The 22,828-nt window shown below is 39.8% G+C and overlaps 1 protein-coding gene across 2 annotated transcripts in view; it reads left to right on the top strand.

Moving 5' to 3' along the window:
• Positions 1-22,828, top strand: part of ZFYVE1 (zinc finger FYVE-type containing 1) — a 28,455-nt gene that overhangs the window by 1,241 nt on the left and 4,386 nt on the right. The window contains exons 2-10 of one of the 2 annotated variants that reach the window (XM_089521815.1): positions 2,462-3,314; positions 9,746-10,250; positions 10,865-11,079; positions 15,006-15,112; positions 15,725-15,833; positions 17,095-17,192; positions 17,358-17,475; positions 18,405-18,575; positions 19,977-20,157. In XM_089521815.1, coding sequence (XP_089377941.1) covers positions 2,817-3,314; positions 9,746-10,250; positions 10,865-11,079; positions 15,006-15,112; positions 15,725-15,833; positions 17,095-17,192; positions 17,358-17,475; positions 18,405-18,575; positions 19,977-20,157 — 2,002 coding nt within the window. In that variant the 5' untranslated portion in view covers positions 2,462-2,816. Of the gene's footprint in view, positions 1-2,461; positions 3,315-9,745; positions 10,251-10,864; positions 11,080-15,005; positions 15,113-15,724; positions 15,834-17,094; positions 17,193-17,357; positions 17,476-18,404; positions 18,576-19,976; positions 20,182-22,828 lie in introns of both variants that reach the window. The other variant, XM_089521813.1, reaches the window with a different exon arrangement.

The raw sequence follows: 22,828 nt of genomic DNA, 5'->3' as shown, positions 1-22,828 counted from the left end.
TTGTTCTGGGCTATTTGATAATAATATTTAGAATTATTATTAAATATTATTAAATATTATAGTAATATTCATATAATATTATTGTTATTGTTTAATAACATTTGGTAATATTGTTTTGGGCTATTTAATAATAATGTTTAGCATTATTAATAACTATTAATAACTCTTATTATATTCATATCAATACAATATTATTGTTGCTGTTGTTTAATAATGTTTGGTAATATTGTTCTGGGCTATTTAATAATAATATTTATTATTTTTATTTTAACTATTATACACATACTTGAAAAGATAGAAATGAAATAGTGTAAAATATACAGTCATGATTCCCGTTGTTGTTAAACTAAGTACTGTATCTTATAAAAACTACCTCCTTTATCCTTGTATGTTGACTTCCCACCTTAAGCGGTGCATGTCTATCGCTATATATGGCATCTGTTACATTTCCACATTCATTGTATATACCTATCCTACCATTAATGCAGAAAATAATTTTCCAAAGCCTGCTTCTGTAATAACTTTTCTCTGCTGCAACTCTTCATCTCTAATTTAATTTTAGAAAGAAAAGCATTACCCTTAACCCTTCCCTTCATAATTATCCTCAATCTTGGGTACTGCATAAACCAATTTTCTGATGCTCTGGTTTTGTTAACTCACATCACCTTTATGTTTTACATCTTAAATCCCAGAGTGAATAATAATAATGATGATGATGCTTATTATTGATTAACAACATTTGGTAATATTGCTCTGTGCGATTTCATAATAATAATAATAATATTTAACTATTAATAATAATAACTATTGCAAAAGATTATTAAGCATAATAATAATTATTATATTTAATGTTTTATACAGTCCTCCCTCTGTTCTTGCGACTTTGGAATCCACGTCCCTCACTTATGCGCTAGGGACGAACAGAGAGGGAAATAATGGGACACGTCAATGGGGCTTGAATATATGCGAAACTCTGTTTTCGTGGGGTGGTGGTGTGCGGAAAGGATCCCCTGCGAAAACAGAGGGGTGACTGTATTGTTATGTGCTATTTAATATTTAATATTGCTGTTGTTTTGTTGTTGTTTAATAATGTTTGGTAATATTGTTCTGTACCTGTATAATTCAGAAGAGAGATCTTGTGGCACCTCTGAGACTAACTGAAAGAAAGAAATTGGCAGCAGGAGCTTTTGTAGACTTTACTATCTCAGATGCTGACTTCTTCTTCCAGTTAGTCTCAAAGGGGCTGTACAATCTCTCTATGTACTGATTCTACAGACTAACATGACCATGTTAGTGTGTAAAATCAGAATGTAAAGAGATCTTGTAGACCCTTTGAGACAACCTGGTTTGACTCTGCTTTAACTGGCCAGGCTCAAGGCTGTGGAATTCTGGGAATTAGAGTGTTTTGTGGCACCAGAGCAGAGCAGACCTCTGCTCTGGTGAGGTTTCCAGAATCCATAGTCTTGAGCCTGTCCAGTTAAAGCGATGCCAAACCGTTTTATTTCTGCAGTGTGGATGGAGCCTAACTGACAGAAGTTGGTACATTTGTAGACTTGAGCTTACTTCCTGTTAAGTATGTATTTTGCAATTTGTTCTTATTTTGATTGTGTTGATAAGGAACTGTTTACTGAATGTTAAGTGAATCCACATGTGTAAACAGTGAAGAAACGTGATGGCAGCTTGAACGTTCGTAGACTTAAATCTACCTCAGATGCATTTGGAGATCTGAGGGAGTAGACTTTAGTCTAGGAAAGTTCATGCAGCCAACTTCTTTCTTTCAGTTAGTCTCAAAGGTGCTACAAGACCTGTCTACATACTGATTTTACAGACTAATACAGCTAAATCAGTGAAGACTCATGTACTGTAACCCCTTGCCTCCAATTGTTTAAATATGTTTTCAATGATAATTATTCACACATTTCATGGCAACTGGAGGCATTGATGTTACAAAACAAAATGGTAGCATTTTGTAGAGTTTCAGAACCTGTTAAACTTTGATGTAGTTTGCTCTCATGTTTGTTTACAAAATTGTTTTAAAGACTGCAGTCCTATGTTCATTTACTTAAGAGGGTCACTGAATATGGTTCAGAGAAGTGGCTTCATAATTTAACATAATTAATCTGGAGTTTCTTCTGAGTACATGGGATTGTGAAGTGTGTAGTTAGTTTTATGAAGCCCCACTGGGTAATTGATCGTTGATCTCAAAGTAGTTTTTCATATATATATTTACAGCTAAAATAATGATGTGTGTATGAGATTGCATTGCAAAAAGCAGGCAAAGCAATAATTTGTTTTAGAATAAAAACAGATCTGAGAAGTGCCTACAAGTGTTTTGTATTTTGAAGCAGGTGTCATAGTATGTGAGGAAAACAAAGGACTCTCTAATAATACTGTCTGCATTGTCTGTTGAATTTTATTTACTTACTATTTTATTTCAACTTTCTCTCTCTTTCTTTTATAGGTGCTTGAGGGAAAAGATCTTGTTTACATTTTAAAAACATACCAGATTTTTTTCCCATACATCTAAATTTGTTGTGACTTTCAGCTTGGGATTCATTTAGGCCTATCGTTCATTTTGAGAACCTGCAACGTTTACATTTCTGAGACACATACAAAATTGCACTTTTCATATCAAGAAATCATTCTAGCTGTATAGGAGGGAGAATCAAGACTAGCCGCGCATTAGGAAAGGCACCAGTTTTTTCAGTGCTTCCCCCATGTTAAGATTAATATTGATTTTATCCATTGGGAAGCCAATAGACATATCTTTCTTTTAAAAAAAATAGTTTTATGAACTTGACAGCAAGTTTCTAAACATGAGTGCCCAGCCTCCAACAGCAGATAAGGGACTGAATACAGCTCTTTTGTGCCAGGAAAGTTATGCTTGCAGTGGCACCGATGAAGCAAACTTTGAGTGTGATGAATGTGGAAGCCTCCAGTGCCAGCGGTGTGAGGAAGAACTGCACAGACAAGAAAGACTACGAAACCATGAACGGACCCGAATTAAAGCAGGCCATGTCCCGTACTGTGACACTTGCAAGGTTACCAGTGGGAATATCATGCAAAGCAATAGTGCAAGCTCCAGACAGAGGGCAGCAGTAAGGTGCCAAGCATGCAAAATTAACCTATGTGTAGAGTGTCAGAAGAGGACTCATGCTGGTGGAAACAAGAGGAAACACCCCATTACTGTATACCACTGTAGCAAATATCAGGAGCAAGAGGAGGAGGAGGGGATGGATGAGGAGGCCAAGAGGAAGAAGATGACTGAAAATGTTGTAAGCTTCCTGTTGGTGGATGAAACTGAAGAGATCCAGGTAAAAATGGCTGTGGTGTTTGAAAAGCACAGAGTAGCAGGCTAATGGGAAATTGTTCACTGGGCAAATCAGATCTGCTTGGATCAAGGCAACACTTCCTTGGGAATAGACAGACAACTTGTGGTCCTCCAGATGTCAGTGTAGCTGCAGCTCCCATTAGCCCAAACCAGCATAGCCAAGTTTGAGATATGATGGGAGTTGTAGGCCCAAACATATAGAAGGCCACAAATTACCCACCCCTAGTCTTGCAGAAATCCAATTGTTGCATTGAGGCTTTTCCTTTGCAGTCCTTCCCACAAAACACACAGTTCTAAGGTGGAGATCTAACTCTTGATTTGGCAAGGCTCATTGTAAATAGCTTGCAAACATTTTGGCTCCCCCACAGACTGCACAGAAAGGCACAGATTTCCCCCCCTACCTAGGTCCATTTACTGTTGAATCTACATTAAAGTAGTTCTCGTGTAGTTTTTAGAATGTTGTTGTGTGCCTTCAAGTTGTTTCTGACATATGGCGGACCCAAAGGCAAATCTGTCACAGAGTTTTCTGGGGCCAAGAGTGTTTCATTCACCCAAGGTCACACAGTGGGTTTCCATGGCTGAGCAGTGTATTGAACCCTGATCATAGCCCAACACTCACACTATACCATGCTGCCTCTTTTCAGATACTTACCCATAAGCAGTCAGGGAGAAAGTGGCTGACTGGACCTGTTATCCAAGAGGCAGAGGCTTTGTTGACTGCTCTAGCTCTGTTTGGCTTAGCTGTCCTGATGTTACTGAGAGCAAACCTTGGTCCTGGCTGAACTCTTGGTATTTCAGTTCTAAGTTGTGTGAGTCACGTCTGTTAAATTCAACTGTGCAAGTATTGTGGAGCCTATAAATAGTCACAAACAGATTATTTGCTGTTTGGGTGGACACAGGGATATAGCTGGGGGAGGATGAGGACAAGATCAGAGGAATTCTGTCCCCTCCAAATTAAAATTTCCTTCAGATCTCAAATGTCTAGCCTTGTGGTAACTTGGAACAGTTTAGGCATCCAAAGAAATGGAGCAGGTGAAGTTACTAAAGGAATGAGAGCACAGGAAAGATAAGAGTTCTAGATATAAATGATTATCAGTGTCTCGCTCCAAGCAATGCTAGAAATTTGGTGACTGAAGGAAAAGTTCATTTTGGGAGGCAGAATTCTTACTTGGAAGGGCAGTGCCCTCATTTTTATCCTGTACACTCTTGGCTAAATTTGAGTCTTTGGGCCAATTATTTTGATAATGGTGAAACAATTCTCTTTTTCTCTGGTCTGTACTACAGAGGTCCCTTCAGGCAGAATGTGGTATTTTCTAAATGTTAGAAGATCATGGCAGTTAAGCATCATATGTAATAATGCCTTTAGTCTGCCATCTGTAGTAGGAGTTAACTGACTTATCTGGCATGAGGAAGGGGAAGGAGACAGGGGTCAAGGAGGCAAGCAAAAAGTTTCAGTAGGTAACCCTTTGTAACTGTAGAAAAAATCTTGCCCAGATCTTGTCAGTCATTGGCCTTTAACATTTACTGTAAGAAGTCAGCAAATGTCATTGCATTTTGCATTGATATTTATGTTACATAAGGAGATTAAGTTAGCAAAATAATATACAAAAAGAAGAAAACAATTGATTTTAACAGGCATCAGATAAAATTATTCTCTTTTCATTCCTTATAAAACAAACTTTGTTTAAAATCTCTTGTTCATTACTTGGCTAAAATGTTTGATGAAAGGGCCATCACTCAGTGACAGAACTGTGTTTTGTAAAGTCGAGGGCTTTCATGGCTGGCATCTATAGTTTTTTGTGGGTTTTTCGGGCTATGTGGCCATATTCTAGCAGAGTTTCTTTCTGCTGGCGAAACGTCAGAAAGAAACTCTGCTAGAACATGGCCACATAGCCCGAAAAACCCACAAAAAACTAAGAACTGTGTTTTTTATGCAAAAGCTCTAATGTTCATTATCCCAGTACGATTGGGAAAGAGACTCTTGTATGAAAGCCCAAGGAACTACTATTGCTTTGCGTATATACTGTATGGGCAAGTTAGATGGACCAGGTCTAAGATGGTACAAGGTGAAACAAGTGAGCTAGGCATGGCAGCTTCCTATGCCTCATAAATCAGAGATCTCTTGTCAGCCTTCTTATTTAATAGTAAGAGATTTGTACATTGCTTTTTAAAAAAATAATTATGAAATTAATTACAGAGCCCAAGGAGCAACTTGTTATGACTAAGACTATGGTTTTGTTGATATAATCAGTTTAATTCCTTGCTGTGTGGCTCATTAATCTTTAGTTCTTTTTTGCAGGGGTGGGGAATCTAAATGTGGGGGAGGAAAGCCCTCCACAAATTGACCTCCAAACATTATGAAGAATAATGAGAAAAGAGTATCAAGTACAATACATGTTGCTCACTTCATGGAAGAAAAGTAACAGCGTTACCAGTCTTTAACTGGACATAGAAAAATAATATTATTACACCTAAAAGTAACATGTTACAGGTGGTATTGTCACTTCTAAGATGTTACCTTCAAACTTTGGGTGCAACCTCTCCTTTTTCTATCATATATCCAGATGCTGGTGACTATGATGATATCAGGCAGAGGTATTAATTCTCTTAAGCTGTAAAAAGGGCAAGTACAGAATGTTTCTCTAGTGTGAAAAGAATAAGTACCCTTTTTAAGGACACATGAAGCACAGGAGGTAGTGTTGATCCAGTAGAAGAAATGTAATGTTTTGCTTAACATACAGTGTGATAAAGAGTTCTGGAGAGAACTTGAAGTCTCGTTCCCTAGACTGTGATAAAGGCTGCATCCACAGTGCAGAAATTATGCAGTTTACTACCACTTTAACTGCCATGGCTCCATGTTATGGAATCCTGGGATTTGTAGTTTATTGTGGCATTCAAGCTCTCTGACAGAAAACTAAATAGGTCTCAAAACTACAAACCCAAGACTTCCATAGCACTGACCCATGGCAGTTAAAGTGCTATCAAACTGCATTATTTCTGCAGTGCAGATGCAGCCAAAGACAGCACTATAACTCCCAAGTTTGTAATTCTTGGACTTAATGAGTGATTTGACTTTGGGGTTCATCTTTACTACTGACCATGTTCATGTGCCTTTTACACCCAGCTTCACACTCAGGAATCTGAGGGGTGACACTGTCATAAAGGAAAGCAAGGCCACATGCCAAAGAGGAATAGGTCCCTACTCCCTACACCTTTTAATATGTAGAATTATCTACATAAATGTCAAGTATGGCTGCAGAAATCCTCTCTTCTGCAGAAACGGACAGAAGCCTTGTTCTCTGTTGCATCTGGGCACAGAAAAAACCTGACCTGCTGGATTTCTGGGTATGAAACTGCTATAAGAAGTAGAGGACCACATTTGGTAAAATATATGGCAACCTTACTATCCATTTGAAAAAAATTTACAAGCTTGTAAACCATAGTGAAAGTACTCTTCTCTTAGGCTGCCCGGTGACATACTACTTCCTCTGTAGTTTGAAATGAACAAGATTCCATTTATAAGCCACAACAAGGATTTTATTTCATGGCTAGTAGGCAGTTAGGGGTCAACATGTCCCTTTTTTTTTTTTTTTAACAAAAATGAGGCAGCTGGACAGCCATTTGAATGTTCTGTAGTTCTATAGGATTTTCCTAGCTTTCTATTATTTGATATCCTTTTAATGTTATAAGCTGCTTTGACTCATAAGCGAGAGGGGGGATGACGACAGGATAAATGAAAGAGTGGCTTTTTGATGAATCTGGAGAGTGTTTAGCAGTGCATATGTATTTTGAAGTAAATGTGTATGCAGGATAGCAGCCTCAATTTTTCATTTTGCTTTTCACAACTTTCTTATTGCCTTCTATTGCACCATTCATTAAACAAATGTTTTCTTATGCAACCAGTGCTGCTAAGTATATCCATTTTGACACCAGTCGGTACCAAGAGCTCCACCCAGTGGCTTGGTTTTGAGACTATCTGCAGTTACCAGCACTGCCTTTTAAATCAGCATCCAGCTGTCTGTCATGGCTTTAGCACATCTGTTGCTCATTCTGTTTTCCAGTAAACATAGCTGTGGCATATAAGGGGATCCCTAGCAATTGAGCCAATTAAAGTTGCCAGTTTGCAAACTGGAGAGTCTCTCTAACAGTTTTACAGTACCAAAGAAAATTCAGACACAGCTGCTTCTCCCAGACTCTCCTGTAATTTAAATATTGTAGTTTTCATGGCCAGCTCTCTTTTTTCCCCCCATGTCTCAGGGCTCATGGACACCTTTTCCCCTGCCCTTATGAGGCAACAAGATAGAAACTTGTGAGACAAAACATTTCTTGCAGCTTCTGCTACATGTCAGAAACAGTTTAGTCTGCTAAATTGTGTTTACCATGCAGTTGTACAAGGCAGGGACCTCTGTTTAAAAAAAAAAGGAAGCTAGTGGTATTTACTTATTACAAACTGTAAATCAGAACTATAATCCTGTATCTCCTTGTTAAAGTTCAACACAAGCTGACACTGCAAATGTGGAATAAAACACATGACACCTCACCTGAACACAATGAAATGAAACATTTGGTTTTAATTTCTATATACATTGCTCATTCTAAAAAAAATAATCTTCTATGTCCATCAGTGTCAATAATCCTAACTACAATAACCAAGAGATATGGTTGTCCCTCTGTATCCACAGATTCTGCATCCGCAGATTAAACCATCCACAGCTTCAATATATATCCAAAAAGCAAACCTTGATTTTGCCATTTTATATAAGAGACACCATTTTACTGTTATTGTATATAATGGGACTTGAGCATCCATGGATTTTAGTATCTATGGTGGGGCCCTGGAACCAAACTCGGCAGATACCAAGGGCCTACTCTATTGTGTGATAAAGGGGATAGTTGAGGCCCAGGGGAAAGCCAACTGATGGACCACAGAGAGCTGCATAAATGCTACTGTGCTGAGAAAGATAGAACTATGTTAGTAAGATGACACATCACTTGTGTGCCCCAGTTGCCTGGCAGAAGGTTGTGCTAGCATGGATATTCTGCCAGCAAAGCAAGAAAAATAGGATGATCAGGGGTCAGTTATATCCAAAGCTGCTTCATTTTCTCAACCTATGAATGGGGAAGCCTTATGCTAATCCTATAACTGCTGTAGTTAATTCTCTCTTTCATAGTGGTGAGGGACAAGACTGCCCCCTTCCATCTCCTGCCCATAGCAAAATAGCAGGACAATGGTTGCTCTGTCAATGGAGTTCTGTTTTCTTACACCATAGACAGCAGAATTGCCTTGAAAGCTATTTGGTTAATTTTTATTGTAAGTATAATGATCCCAATGTTACTACTTCCAGTATTTACTACTTGTAGGGACTGAATCATATGGCTAAGAATGCTAAAATAGAGTAAATTAAAACCATTCATCCATTCATATTTTTCCTGTGTTGCTAAGGTGTGACATCTTTGGGAAGGATGAAGAATCCACTTGTGTGGGTTACTTCTGTGGCTTCAGTATTAGGAGTAGCAGAATCTTGCGATGCAGCAGTTCGAGTACCAAAAGAAAGCCATCAAAGGCCCCATAGAGACTAACAAAATAAAGCTGCTTCGGGTCACTTTGGAGGTATACTGTTTAAATGATGCAAGCATCCTAAGAGTCCAGAAGCTGCGCCAAAGCCATGCTCCAGTCATTAGGACCAGAACGTGGCTTTGGCACGTGTGTCATTTAAACAGCATACCTCCAAAGTGACCTGAAGCAGCTTTATTTTGGCCTGTCTGTATGGGGCCAAAGTTTTGTAACTTGCCCATAATATAAGATGGAACTTAATATTACTACCAGTCTTCAAAATTTAGAGAATGATTCTAGTTAGAAAAGTAGAGAACCTTTTAGTCTTCCTGTTCAGTTTCTTTAACAATTTTTCTCAGCTGAAATAACTTGTTAAAAATGAAATGATTCAACAGGATTAAACTGTTGTATATGTGCAACTTAAAAAAAACAACACCACCAGTGTAGTAATTGAGAACCAGCATGGAGTAGTGGTTTGAGTGCTGGACTAGGACACTGGGAGACCAGGGTTCATAACCAACTTGGACAAGTCACACTCAACTTTGAACAAACCACCTTTGAACAAATTCTTCCAGAAAAACCTCATGATAGCTTTGCCTTAGGATCACCATAATTCAGTTATGAGTTAAAGGCACACAATAGCAACAACAACATATTCATTGCTGGTGATGTGATGTCTATAGGAGAAGAGCTAGGGGAAACTTCCTATTTTGGACATGTTAGCTGTGGGATTCTGGGAATAATTTAATGGAATCTTGTCTTGGGATTGCAGGTCAGATCTCCGAAGTAGCAAAGTTTCATTAATTTGGCTCTTGCTTTTGTAAGACTCTCATACAGTCTTCTTTTTCTTGTTTTGAAAGGTGGAAAATGAAGAAGAATTTATCAGGAAACTGGACTGCAAGCCTGACCAACATGTAAAGGTGGTATCTATTTTTGGGAATACAGGCGATGGCAAATCTCATACACTTAATCACACTTTCTTCTATGGTCGAGAGGTCTTTAAAACATCACCAGCCCAGGAATCTTGTACAGTAGGTGTCTGGGCAGCCTATGATCCTGTTCACAGAATGGTGGTGATTGACACAGAGGGTCTTCTTGGAGCCACTGTGAACCTAAGTCAGAGGACCCGGTTGCTTCTGAAGGTCTTGGCCATTTCAGACCTCATTATCTACCGCACTCATGCCGACAGACTTCATAATGATCTTTTCAAATTTCTTGGAGATGCATCAGAGGCCTATCTAAAACACTTCACCAAGGAGCTAAAGGCAACCACAGCCCGTTGTGGTCTAGATGTTCCACTGTCTACTTTGGGTCCAGGAGTCATTATCTTCCACGAGACTGTATACACACAGTTACTGGGTGCAGGTGAGTAAATGGAAATAAGATGGACATCAGAAGCTGCAACATGGATCACTTTCAGTTGCATTTGAATTGGAACTGTATTTTGTCTGTTTTTTTAAAAAAATCTTTGCATGACATGTGAGTGAAACCTCTGGATATTGTTTACAACTCATCAATTGATGTGATTTGTAGGTCTAGTGTTACAAGACTAATGAGGCAAAATGTGATTCTTGAAGATTAGAATGCCCTATCCTACTGCATCAATGGTGTACAAATGTGGCCCAGAGGCGCTGCATACAGTCTCAAAGGCTGTTTCTGTAGTCTAACTCTCTCACCAACAAGAAGAAGGAGAATTAGCATGGCTCGGTTCCTATAGGAGTGACAGTTTACCTTTTAAATATATTGGAGGTGACTCCTGCATTGTAAGACTCCCCTAAAATCCCTTTTTCAAAACCAGACATTTTGGAAATTTTTGTTGCTATTTCAGGAAGTTTTGACAATCTGATCTTCAAAAAATCCTGGTTCAGAAAATTGCCCCCTCAAGCCACCAAAGTTCTTCACTCCTGATGTAAATTATTGTAAGTTTGGTATAGTTAAGATTAACCAACAACTGTTGACGTACTGCTGAATATGTTTAGATCATCCTTCTGAGGTGCCTGAGAAGCTGATCCAGGACCGATTCCGGAAACTTGGTCTATTCCCTGAAGCCTTCAGCTCAATCCATTACAAAGGAATAAGGACACAGAATCCCCCAACAGATTTCTCTGGGCTCAGGCACGCTGTGGAGCAGCAGTTAGAAAACAATACTACACGTTCCCCTCGGCCTCCTGGTGTTATCTACAAAGCACTCAAAGTAAGTTGAAGACTTTGAATCATTTTTATTGTAGAAAATGGCCTTGGATTACATGGCTGGACCAAAAACTTTATAGAGTAGGAGTGGGCAACTATGATTCTTCAGATGTTTTTTGGACCACAGTTATCATAATTCTTCATTGGCCATCTTGACTAGGGCTGCTGGAAACTGTTGGCTAAAAACATCTGGATGAGCACAATTGTCTTCCTATGCTTGAGGGAATAGATAGGCAACCTAGTGATCTCCAGATGTTTTTGACTGCAAGTCTCATCAGTGACAGTTGGCCGTACTGTCTGGTAATGATGGGAGCTGGAGTCTAAGAAAGTCAGGTGGCACTGAGTTGCACATCTGAGTTCTAGAGTCTGTCAGCTTGTGCCTTCTTGGCATATAGCTATGTTCCATGCAATAATTTTTTTCTAGTTTTATTCAGCAGAGAAACTTTGTACTTATAGACTCTATAGTCAATAGTCTTATTTCCCTGCCTTGTAGTATTTTATGCTAGTACTTCTTAAGCCACCTTGTGCAGCAAACTAGCAATTTTCCCATTCTCTCTCTCTCTCTCTCTCTCTCTGTGTGTGTGTGTGTGTGTGTCTTCAAGTTGCCTATGGACAACTTAACTGCTGACAATATAGCTACCCCATGAATTTCATCAGGTTTTCTTAGGCAAGAAATTCTCAGTGGTGGCTTTTATAAAATCATAGAAATGGAAGAGACCTCAATAGCCATCAAGTCCAACCTTCTGCCATGCAGGAATACACAGTCAAAGTACCCTTGACAGATGGCCAGTCTTTGTTTAAAAACCCTCAAAGAAGGAGACTCCACCACCCTTCAAGTGCCAGTTTGCCAGTACCTTCCTCTGAAATATAACCTACAGCAACTGGTACCAGTGACATATTTGGGCCATATTATTATTGTATTCACATAGTTTCAAGGAAGCTCGCTGTGGACTGGCAGCTGATGGCTTGCACTGCTTAGTATGGTACTTCTGTCCCAAACCCCTACCCTGATGGTACTACCCTGAAGTCTCAGTGTGCATCTACACTGTCGAGATAATGCAGTTTGACACCACTTTAAGTGCTGTAGCTGCATCCTGTGGAATCCTGGGATTTGTAGTTTCACAAGGTCTTTAGCCTATGTGAAAGAGTGCTGGTGCCTTACAAAAGTACAAATCCCAGGATTCTGTGGGATGGAGCCATGGCAGTGAAAGTGGTATCAAGCTGCATTATTTCTACATTGTAGATGCATCCTGAATTTCACTTATGACTGTGTCTATTAGATTAAAAGTATACAAAAAGCAGGCTAGAATAAACTTTAGACAGAGTGTGCAAAGAGTTCTATTTCAGTCCCAGGTACCCTTCTTTTCTGTCTGCCTCAGCAAATCTAGGTTTTATAGCTTTTGTAATACAGATACTTAGCCTCTGAGGATGGGAGCAAGTAATGATTATTCGCGCTCTATACATACACAAGCAAGAATGAGGTCTTCTAGTACAGTGGAAAGGTCCATATTGTTACCAGGGTAACTGAGTGTCAGGACATGGTCTCCGGGCAACAACCCATTCTTTGACTTGCCTTGATTTTCCTCTGTTTTCTTAAATGGGAAGATGGTTTTTCCATCTCTAGATAGCAAAGATGTGACATCTAGAAGTCAAGAACCACAGCTCTTCAGAAGACTGTGTACAGGTATGAATAGCAACCGGGCAAGGTATATGAGCAAAGTTATGTGTATTTTAAAATTAGAGTATGTTTTTGTAGGAAATTTTCTTTCCCTTTTTTAACTTCTTCCCCACAGTCCCATTCTTAGATTTTCTGTGGTGCTGTTTTTATTTTCATATTTAACCCAGGTGACACTAACCATCAGAGACAATACAATGCTAGGTGAGTTTACTCAGAAATAAGTAGCATGTAGTCACTTAGTTCTAGGTAAATATGCATAAGATTGCAGTCTAATTCTTCTTTCCTGTAACCCTCTCCAGAACATACCAGTAATTAATAGGAGATTTACTAAATCAGTTTAACATATTGGGGTACACTTACTCATGCTATTAATGTTCACTATCTGTTCAGGAGAATTCTATTTATGGATGATGGAATGTGAAATATTCACATTTTAAACATGCAGTAAGTCATACTTTTCCAGGATGGGGAAATGCTCCCATTCTAATCATAAACACTTGCTCTTTCTTCACCTAGAGTTGTTCTTTCCTGAACCAAGGAGAGATTGTGTGGTTTTATAACAATATGACAAGGATATGTTTGTGAAGTGCTGCTTTCCAGTGGCCAAACATTGACACACTCATAGTTTCCAGTGCTGTTTCTACACCCTTGTTACTGTGTACCTTCAAGTCAGTTATGCAGACCCTAAGGTGACCTATTATGGAGTTTTCTTAGCAAGATTTGTTCAGAGGGAGTTTGTCATTGCCTTCCTTTGAGGCCGAGAGAATGTGACTTATCCAAGCCTACCCAGTGGGTTTCCATGGGCAAGCAAGGATTTGAATCTGAAGTCCAAAACACACTGCAGAAGTAATCCAGTTTGAGACCACTAGAATTCCTGGGAATCCTAGTTTATTGTGGCACCAGAGCTCTCTGATAGAGAAGGCTAAATGTCTCACAAAACTATAGTTCCCAGAATTCCTTAGCATTGAGGCAGGGCAGTTAAAGAGGTCTCAAACTGGATTATTTCTGCAGTGTGTTTTGGACCCTAGTCTCCCAGACTCGTAGTCCCAGTGCTCAAACCACTACACCACATTGGCTGTCTATTGCACCCTTACATCTGTGCAATTTGTGTTCCTCCTGCATAAAATTTTGCTACAACTTTTGTTCACTCAAACTGTTTAAACATATTTGCATTTTAAAATCCAAACAAACATTAGGCTCTAAGCAGTTTAGAGCGGTTCCTTTGTTTGAACCCTAATTGTTTTAGTCCATCTCTCTTAGGAGAGAATTTTATTGCTAGTCTTGTTTACTGTTTTTCATTATTGTATTCTGTGGTACTTTTTGCTCTGTAAGCTGTCCAGAAGGTATTTGTTGACATGTGGCCACATAAATGTAATAAATAATGATGATATTTTTTTAAAAAAAAACTGGGTAGGGTGAGTGTTTCCCATAGATTTTCATAGACATTGGCCACCTTAAATCGTGCGTGTAGGCAGAGAATGTAAGCATTTTCCTCTTCTTTTTTTCCTGGAAGCTGTAGGAAGGGACAATATGAAACAGCAACATGTTCTGATTAGACTGTTTGACTAGTACCTGCCAGATCCAGGGTCTAGTCTACACTGAGCCATGAAGATACCTGAGTTACCTTGGGTCAGTCATACTTTCTCATAGGGCTGCTGTGAGTGGGAACAAATCTTACCAAGAAAACCCCATGATAGGTTCGCCTTAGGGTCACCATAGGTCTGAAATGACTTGAAGGCACACAACAACAACAACACTAGAGAGATGATAGAACATTATCTGTTAGGAAACAAGGAAAATTTCTGGGCTAAGAGGTAGCAATTGGAGGTGAGAATAAAGGGGAAAGGGGATGATTATTCTGCTGTATGCTGTACTTGAGAAAGGCAGCCAGCAAAGTTTATTAAAGAAACTAATAAGATTTCCAAAAGGAGTTCAATATGTACATAGATCTTCTGGCACCTTTGAGATTAACTGGCAGCATGAGCTTTCATAGACTTCAGTCTACTTCCTCAGATGCATTGAGGAAGTAGACCTAAATCTAGGAAAGCTCATGCTGCCAACTTTTTTCTTTCAGTTAGTCTCACAGTGCTACAAGAACTCACTACATACTGATTCTACAGACTAACATGGCTATATCTTTGAATTCTATCAAGAGGAGTTCAAGTGATGTATACCTTTCTGTGAAGCAGCTCTTGATTTGATATCCTTGCCTTGCCCTGTTCACTGGTGGTTTCTCGCTCATTGTTCTGCAGGCATTGAGTGATCGGTTCTGTGGGGAGATCCCAGATGATCAGATGGCCCACAGCTCCTTCTTTCCAGACGAGTATTTCACCTGTTCTTCTGTTTGCCTCAGCTGCGGGTAGGTAGATGGGAAAGCTTCTCTCTGAATATGCTCTACAGTGCAAGAATACATTGTTTATTGGAAATGGGTAATTCCATCTGTGCTGCATGAGAATTTTCCATTCTTCACTTCTAAATTATTTTTCCTGTTGCATTGTTGAATAATATGTCTGCATATTTCAAAAACAGTCAAGTAAAACATATTGTAGTTTGAAGATTAAGGTATTAATACAAATGCAAGGCAGAAGAAACCAGGGTTCCTCTAAATGTTAAGATGCAAACATTTTCAGAGTAGAAAACAGTTCTTTTAGGGGCAGGAATATCTCCCCCCGGCCCTCCTTTATGCTGGTGGTTTGCTGCATTTGGGCAGCTACTTTGGGGAAAAAATTCTTTTAAAAAGAGGGCTGCTTTCCCAAAAGAAGTGATCCCAGCTTATTAGAAAGATCTGCTAGTCAGTGCACTGCAATCATTTCTCATGTGATAAATGCTTATGCAAAAAGTATTTCCCAGTTTTGATTCAGCCCTAGTAGAAACACAGCCAACTCACTCTGTGTAAAAAGGTAAATGTTATTTCTTTTGCTGGCAGTCAATCTGCCTCTGAAGATTTATCTGCTTTATTTTGAAATTCCAGATCTGGATGTAAGAACAGCATGAACCATGCAAAAGAAGGGGTGCCTCATGAAGCTAAGAACCGCTGTAGATATACCCATCAGTATGATAACCGAGTATTTACCTGCAAGGTGAATGAAGCAAATGAAACAGAATCTCAGTCAGTGGAGTAGAAGAAAATAGTTCATATGTTCTAGCAGACCTATCCTAGTTGTGATGTGTTAAGATGAGTGCAACCCACCAGTTGTTTATTATGCCCTGTAAAATGCTTGTGTTGGAGAATTGACTGGGTCTCATGAAGCAAGTCACCTCATTAATCTTACTGCCTAAAGATCCCATTGGAAACTGTGTAGTTATATGTGAATGAACACATTGTTATTTTAGAGCAGTAATTACCACTTCAGAAGAAACATCACATCTCCTCCATCCACCCCCTGCTGCCTTTTTCTTTCCTCTACCTTTTAGGTTATGTTACATTTTCCCCCTTTGGGTTAAATTGCATTTTTTCCTAAAATAAGGTTTAAGAAGGCATCTTTGGAGGTCAAGAACATCCAGAGTGAGGGTAGTGTAATGAAGGTGTTTTAAAACAACAACAACAACTGTTAGCTATTTGGGTGTTTTGGAACACCATGGAAGCAGGGCAGGAATTAAAGTAGAACTGGATGTCTTCACCACCTTCCCTCGTGTGCACTGGATTCCCATATTTTGTAGTCTCAAGAAGGCAGAAACGATAGGAGCTTTATTGAACCTTTGCTGCTAACTCTGGTGGGTGTCACTGGTTCTGTTATTTTGAAATAAAAAGCACTGTGATTTTCCCCAATCTGTAACAGAATAGTAAGGGAGGGATTGTGCTGATGCACTAGGCCAGCAGTTGCATTTTTCCAGAGCTGTTCAAAAGAAGGCAGACAAAAACAGCTCCGAGCAGGCTCTTTCTCTAGTGCTTTGCTTCTTTTACAGATGTAGCACCCATAGTCTATTAGCACCTGCTGGCACTGCCAGGCTGGTGTAGTTAAACCACCATAATGTACCAACTGGATTCCCACCTAAATTCTTAGACCTAAACCAGTTGCCAGTCACAGTAAGAGTTGGTTGATTGTCCCAGTGGGATTTACATATGTGTTGATTTAACATTCAGCATTTGATTTTGTGGGTTTACTCTTGTTGTTCATTGCCTTGAGTCCTTATATTGGGAGAAAGGTGGGATATAAGAAAATAACAACAACACTAACAACAGCAACAATACTCCTCTAGCAGTTGGATTTAGGCCTTAGTTTTAATTTGCTTTGGAACTGGGGGTTATGGTTGTTGAAAAACAAACATTTTTCACATTCATGCAAGACTTGGACTTTAGCCTTGGGAAGAAGTCTTTTAAATTGAATTCTTGCATTCCAGGCCTGTTATGAACGTGGGAACGAGGTCAGGGTGGTGCCCAAAACATCTGCTTCTACTGATTCCCCTTGGATGGGCCTTGCCAAGTATGCCTGGTCAGGGTAAGGACACAAGCCTTTCCCACCCTTCCCTTCCCTTCTGTTCCCTTCCCTTCCTTTCTCTTCCCCCTTTTCTTTCCCTTTCCCCTTCCCCTTCCCCTCCCCTCTGCTCTTGTCATTTGGGACATGCTGGAGTCACTGGCTCTTATTTTCTCTCCCTGACTGCAGGTATGTGATCGAGTGCCCCAACTGTGGAGTTGTGTACCGTAGCCGACAGTACTGGTTTGGGAATCAAGATCCTGTGGACACAGTTGTGAGGACAGAAATAGTGCATGTTTGGCCGGGAGTAAGTTTGTTGTATGGAGTATTTTCTTCACCTTAAGAGAAAAGGAAATGATTAGACTTTTGGGATGTATAACTCCATTCCAGGAGTTCCAGAGAAACATAGCAAGAGAGATCCCCCCCCCCCCCAAATGTCTGGGCGTTTATCTAAGGATGGTGGTAATTTTGCTGTTGTCTTGGAGAAGTGTTTCAAATGAGGTCAACAACCACAGAAAGATAGCAAATTACCCCTTCCAGTGCCTCCACATGGCTTTATGAATGACAGAAAATGATTCAGTGTGATTTCTTGACATCAGGTATGGCTATTGTCTGTGGGATTTTTGATTTGGACTTTGCAGGGCCAAGGAGGTCAAAGCTGTATTTTTTAAATTGGTGTCTGAGGGTTCATTGGCCTCTAGGAGGAACTTTGGGGGCTACAAAATGGGACCCAAATGGGTGGCATTCAGCTCACAGGACATACCTTACCCACTACAGTTTTAGAAAAATATATTAAGAAAATCCCTGCTGCCTGATTGCATTGTGGTATCAATTGAAATGTTCTCTGCTTTTCTCTATTAAGTGCCTACCCAGTGTGCTGAGGTAACTGATTCCAGGGCAAAAACTGAAGGGGACTTTCCATGCTTCTTCTAAAAGCTCAATGAGAACTTAATATGCTCCTGAAATCCCATAGCTAGTGAGGGCTGGAGGAATTCTGGAAGCTGTAATCCAAAATAGTAACTTTTCCAAGCTCTGACTGGAATTGTTCATAAGGAAGTGGCATGAAAATCATGAGTTGTTGTAGTCATATATCCTGGGAATGTAACTGGTTGCACTGGTGAGTTATCCTCTGAATAAAGGATATGGTCCATGGTTACATTTGATGGAGGGAAGCATGTCAACAACCAGGCCAGCTCGATGAGATATCCATTGTACCAATTTCTTCTTTCATTGCAGACCGATTGCAGTCTGAAGGACAACAACAATGCTGCCCAGCGTCTCATAGATGGAATGAATTTCATGGCTCAGTCAGTGTCTGAATTGAGCTTGGGACCCACGAAAGCTGTGACCTCTTGGCTGACTGATCAGATTGCTCCAGCTTACTGGAAACCCAACTCCCAGATTCTGGTAACTAGCAGGTGCCATACTTGCTTGTTGATGAGAAACCCTTATTCCTTCCCCCAGTTCTTATCCTAAGAGATGTGGAAGTGGTTCATTGTTTTACAGAGTAAATTTTTTACTTTAGAAAAAAACAAGCAAGTCCTTACATGAATAACCTCTAGAAGGCACAACCAGGTGACACCTCTCTTTGGCTGCATGCTTGATTGTTTCTTGCTTAGTTTCTGCAAAGAGCTGGGGAAACATAGCCTCCAAGATAGCGCTATAGGAAGCCAGCCTTTTCTAATGGTTTGAGTGTTTGACTAGAACTCTAGGAAACCAAGGTTTGAACCTTTGCTCAGTCATGGAAACACACTTGGTGACCTTAGGCAAGTGACACTCTCTCGGCCTCAGAGGAAGATAGTGGCAAACCTCCTCTGAAGAAATCTGGTCAAGAAAACCCTATCATAAGGTTTCCTAGGTTGGAGTCAGCTTGAAGGCACATAATAACAGAACTCTGGCTTCCATTGGGTTCTGTTTTGAATGCTGGCCAGGTTTGCATCTCCACTCTCCCTCCTCCTAACCAAAGAGAGAAAGAAGGTGAAAAAGAGAACAGGATTCCTGACAGCTATGTTTTTCTCCAGCAGGCAATGTATCTTTCCTCTCAGACTAACAGCTAGACTGCAAATGTCTCAAATACAGCTGCTGATGTGACTTAAGTGCAGCATGGGCAACCAAAACATCTAAAGTGTTCTGCTGAGGGGCTGCTACAAATGCTAATGATCCCTTCATAGTTGTCTGGATCCTCCCAGCAGCAAGGCCAGTCTTACTGTTAGGGCGAGAGTAAGGCACATGCCCCAGGCAGGTGGTTTGGGGTGTCATGAAAGGGCAGCAGATTGTTAATTTAGTTTGTTGTCATTGCTTTTTTAATATTAGAGAGGAGTAAAGATTCTTGTGATATCTATCTGTCAATCTGTCTGCCTATCTATCTATCACCTGCCTGCCTACGATGCCAAAATAACGTGGTGATTTTTGATATCTAGGATCTGGTCTTATTCAAGAGACTATGCTGACTTTCACATTACGCAGTTATAGCACTATGATTCCTCTTAAACTTCCCATGGAATTCTGGGGCTTGTAAGGCCCTCAAACTCTCTGGCTAAAACTTCTAAGTAAGTACTCCCTAAATGGTAAGTCTCGGGATTCCATAGGAAGTTATCACAGTAGTTAGGCGAAATATAATGCTATGATTGTGTACTTTGAGAAGGCTGCAGGTTTGGGAAGTGAACAATTTCTGTTTAGGGAAGGATGAGACTACAAAAAACCTGAATGTTGCTGTTGCCTTCAAATGCTTCCATGCTCCCCTTTGTTCTTTCCTCTAAGCTAAACAGAAGAAGAATTCAGTATTTTGTTTTTCTCTCCCTTGTTCAGAATTGCAGGAAGTGTGGCATATCTTTTAAAGATAATGATACCAAACACCATTGCCGGGCATGTGGAGAAGGTTTCTGTGATGGTTGTTCATCCAAGACCCGCCCTGTCCCCGAACGTGGCTGGGGACCCACACCTGTGCGAGTGTGTGACAGCTGCTTTGATAGCAGGGGCATTCAGTTAGGTAATCCTGACCTGACAATATTAGGTGTGTGATTCAAGGAGGGAAAACCTATTCATTCTTTTTTAAAGACAAATGTTGTGCTTAAATGAAATGTTTGTGTTCTGTGATCATCAGAGTTTAGAAAAAATATTTTCTCTTGGGTGACAATTCCCCAAATCCCCCAACTAGCACATGGTAAGCTCTGGGTCAGGTTTCTCACTTTGTTTATTTTTTAAAGCACCCATGTGAGTCTCTCAATGAGATGAGAGCTGCATAAAAGGTTAACCATTTTCCCATCCATGCTATTTTCCTCATCTAAATGGACCCTCACACTATTTATTCAAAGGTAAAGGATTCAGTTGGGGGCCTATGTCTGTTTTTCAACAAATTGAAGAGATAAGGAGATCTGACCATGATTTTCCAACATATAATCTTATTGAGCCTAGTCATTCACCTTTGTTTCTGGGTGTGGTCCTCAGACTACAACGAGAGATAGAGGAAAATATAATACAGCAGAATAACAAGATAGCAACACCATGGAGTACAAGGAAGATTTATTAATAAGTTAATTTCCAGGCTTGTTCACATATTTAGAATACATATCTTCTTCCAGGACAATTCCTCCCCTCCACACACACTTGGGCAAATAATAATAATAATAATAATAATAATAATAATTGGGCAAATAAATTAAGCAATCAGTATTCAGATTGAATTATGTCTCCTCCATTTTACTCTATAATAAAATGAATGTATTCAAAGCTGCAAGAAAATATTCTGATTGAGTGTAATAGAATAATATAACGTGTACTGGTATATTGAATATTTACCCAAGGAGGTACATTTATGCGTATGTCTTGTTCTGATTTTTCAACTCAGGGAGAGGGAACCTCTAGCTTTCTAGATGTTTTGGATTACAATTTCCACAGCCCTTTACCACTGGTCATGGTAGACAGAACTGGTGGGAGTTATAGGCCAACACATTTGGAAGTCAACATATTCCTTGTCCCTTCTGTAGTTCAGCCTTCCCTGTGCTGATGCCTTCCAGATTTGTTGGTCTACAGTTCCCATAATACCACAGCCAGCATGGCCAATTGTCAGGGATTTTGAGAGTTGTAACATTTGGTGGGTACATATGCAGAGGAGATGCATCATGAAGTTCTGCCCAGGTGGAACTACTGTATGTTTCCTCCTTCCATCCCTGCAGGACTCAGCTAGCTCTTCTTGGGAGGTTTTTAAGCAGAGGCTGGATGTCCATCAGTTGAAAGTGCTTTGTTTGCATCTTTCTGCATGGTAGTGGAAATGGCTCTTGTGGTCTCTTCCAACTCTGTGGTTTTGCCCCCCCCCCCCCCCCCCCCAGTTATTTAGTGTCTGGTGAAGAGCAGACAACATCAGAGAAGCATCTGGCTATGTGCTTAAAACTGGACACACAACAATGACATCATTCTTCAGGGCCTCTGGAGGACACCTAGGAGATCTGGGAGGATGCCTTTGTCATTCAGCATCTGACTATAGGGACATTGCTGGGTGTTTCTCCCTGGTCTGCAGTAAATATTGGGGAGCATATACAGTTGACCTTCTCTATCTATCTATCCACAGATTCAACCATTCACAGTTTACATTTTTTTAAAAAAATCAAAAAGTAAACCTTGATTTTGCCATTTTATATAAGGGTCACATATTACTATGCCATGATGCATAATGGGACTTTAGTATCTATGGATTTTGGTATCCATGAGGGGTCCTGGAATCAAATCCCATTGGGTACCAAGGGCCCACTGTAACTGTACTTTTAGCAGTAAAATTGTGAAACTGCACTTACTGTATTATGAGAGCATGTACCCTTTTCTTCTCCAGATCTCATTTAGGGGCTGGTTTTTTGTTTGTTTGTTTGTTTGTTTTTTGGTTTCTAACTAATAGCACATTTGCACAGAGTTGATTGGCTGACTCCTATGTCACTCACAAAACCACATTCCTTTCCCTCCCCATTTTGCTTGGTGTAGAGCTATGCTCTGCATAAACATGTTGGCCTTTGTCTCAACCAGAAAAATACCCCTTCTCAGAATTGTTTTTAAAGCTTTAAAATGAGCTTTACAAAATAACCCCACAGAATAGAAGTGATCAGCTAAAATCCCTATGTCTCAATTATTTCCAATCCCTAGGTAAAAGTTGCAAAAGCAGTGACCTTACATTGATCCTAAAACTCCAATCATGATTTTATTCTTAGTATACTGAGCCTTCTATTAGGTTTGTATTTTGTCATTCAGTTTTGTCATTAAGTATAAGTTATTTTTAACTGGATTTCTCAAAGTACAATGGGTTGTTTTTAACAAGAATGTTTTTCATTGTACATTTTTGGGAGCTCAAACAGATAGAAAAATGGTAAATACTTTACTGAATGAAGAAATAAATCTGAATTCAGCTCTTAGTTCCTTAGCTTGGGATGAATGAATAAGCCCCTAACTTTTCAAGGTCCCATTCAGTAAATTTCTGCCTCTTTTGACTAAACCATACAGTTCAAAGAAATCACCAGGACTGTTAACCTTAGGGATTGTTTCATATAATCAAGTTGCAGACTAAACAATCTACTCAAAACATTTCATTTTCATAATGAGTTGCCCAAATGTGAGAATTTTTACCGTTTCTTATATTCCAGTTAATCTCTTGCCATCATCTTGGTCTATTTCTGGGT

This window comes from Sceloporus occidentalis, unplaced genomic scaffold (genome assembly GCF_023333645.1).
Source record: "Sceloporus occidentalis isolate IW3139 unplaced genomic scaffold, rSceOcc1.0.p SCAF_4, whole genome shotgun sequence".
NCBI classification, from domain to species: domain Eukaryota; kingdom Metazoa; phylum Chordata; class Lepidosauria; order Squamata; family Phrynosomatidae; genus Sceloporus; species Sceloporus occidentalis.
The sequence above is the reverse complement of the archived record's forward strand: the minus strand, read 5'-3'. Positions and strand labels throughout refer to the sequence as shown.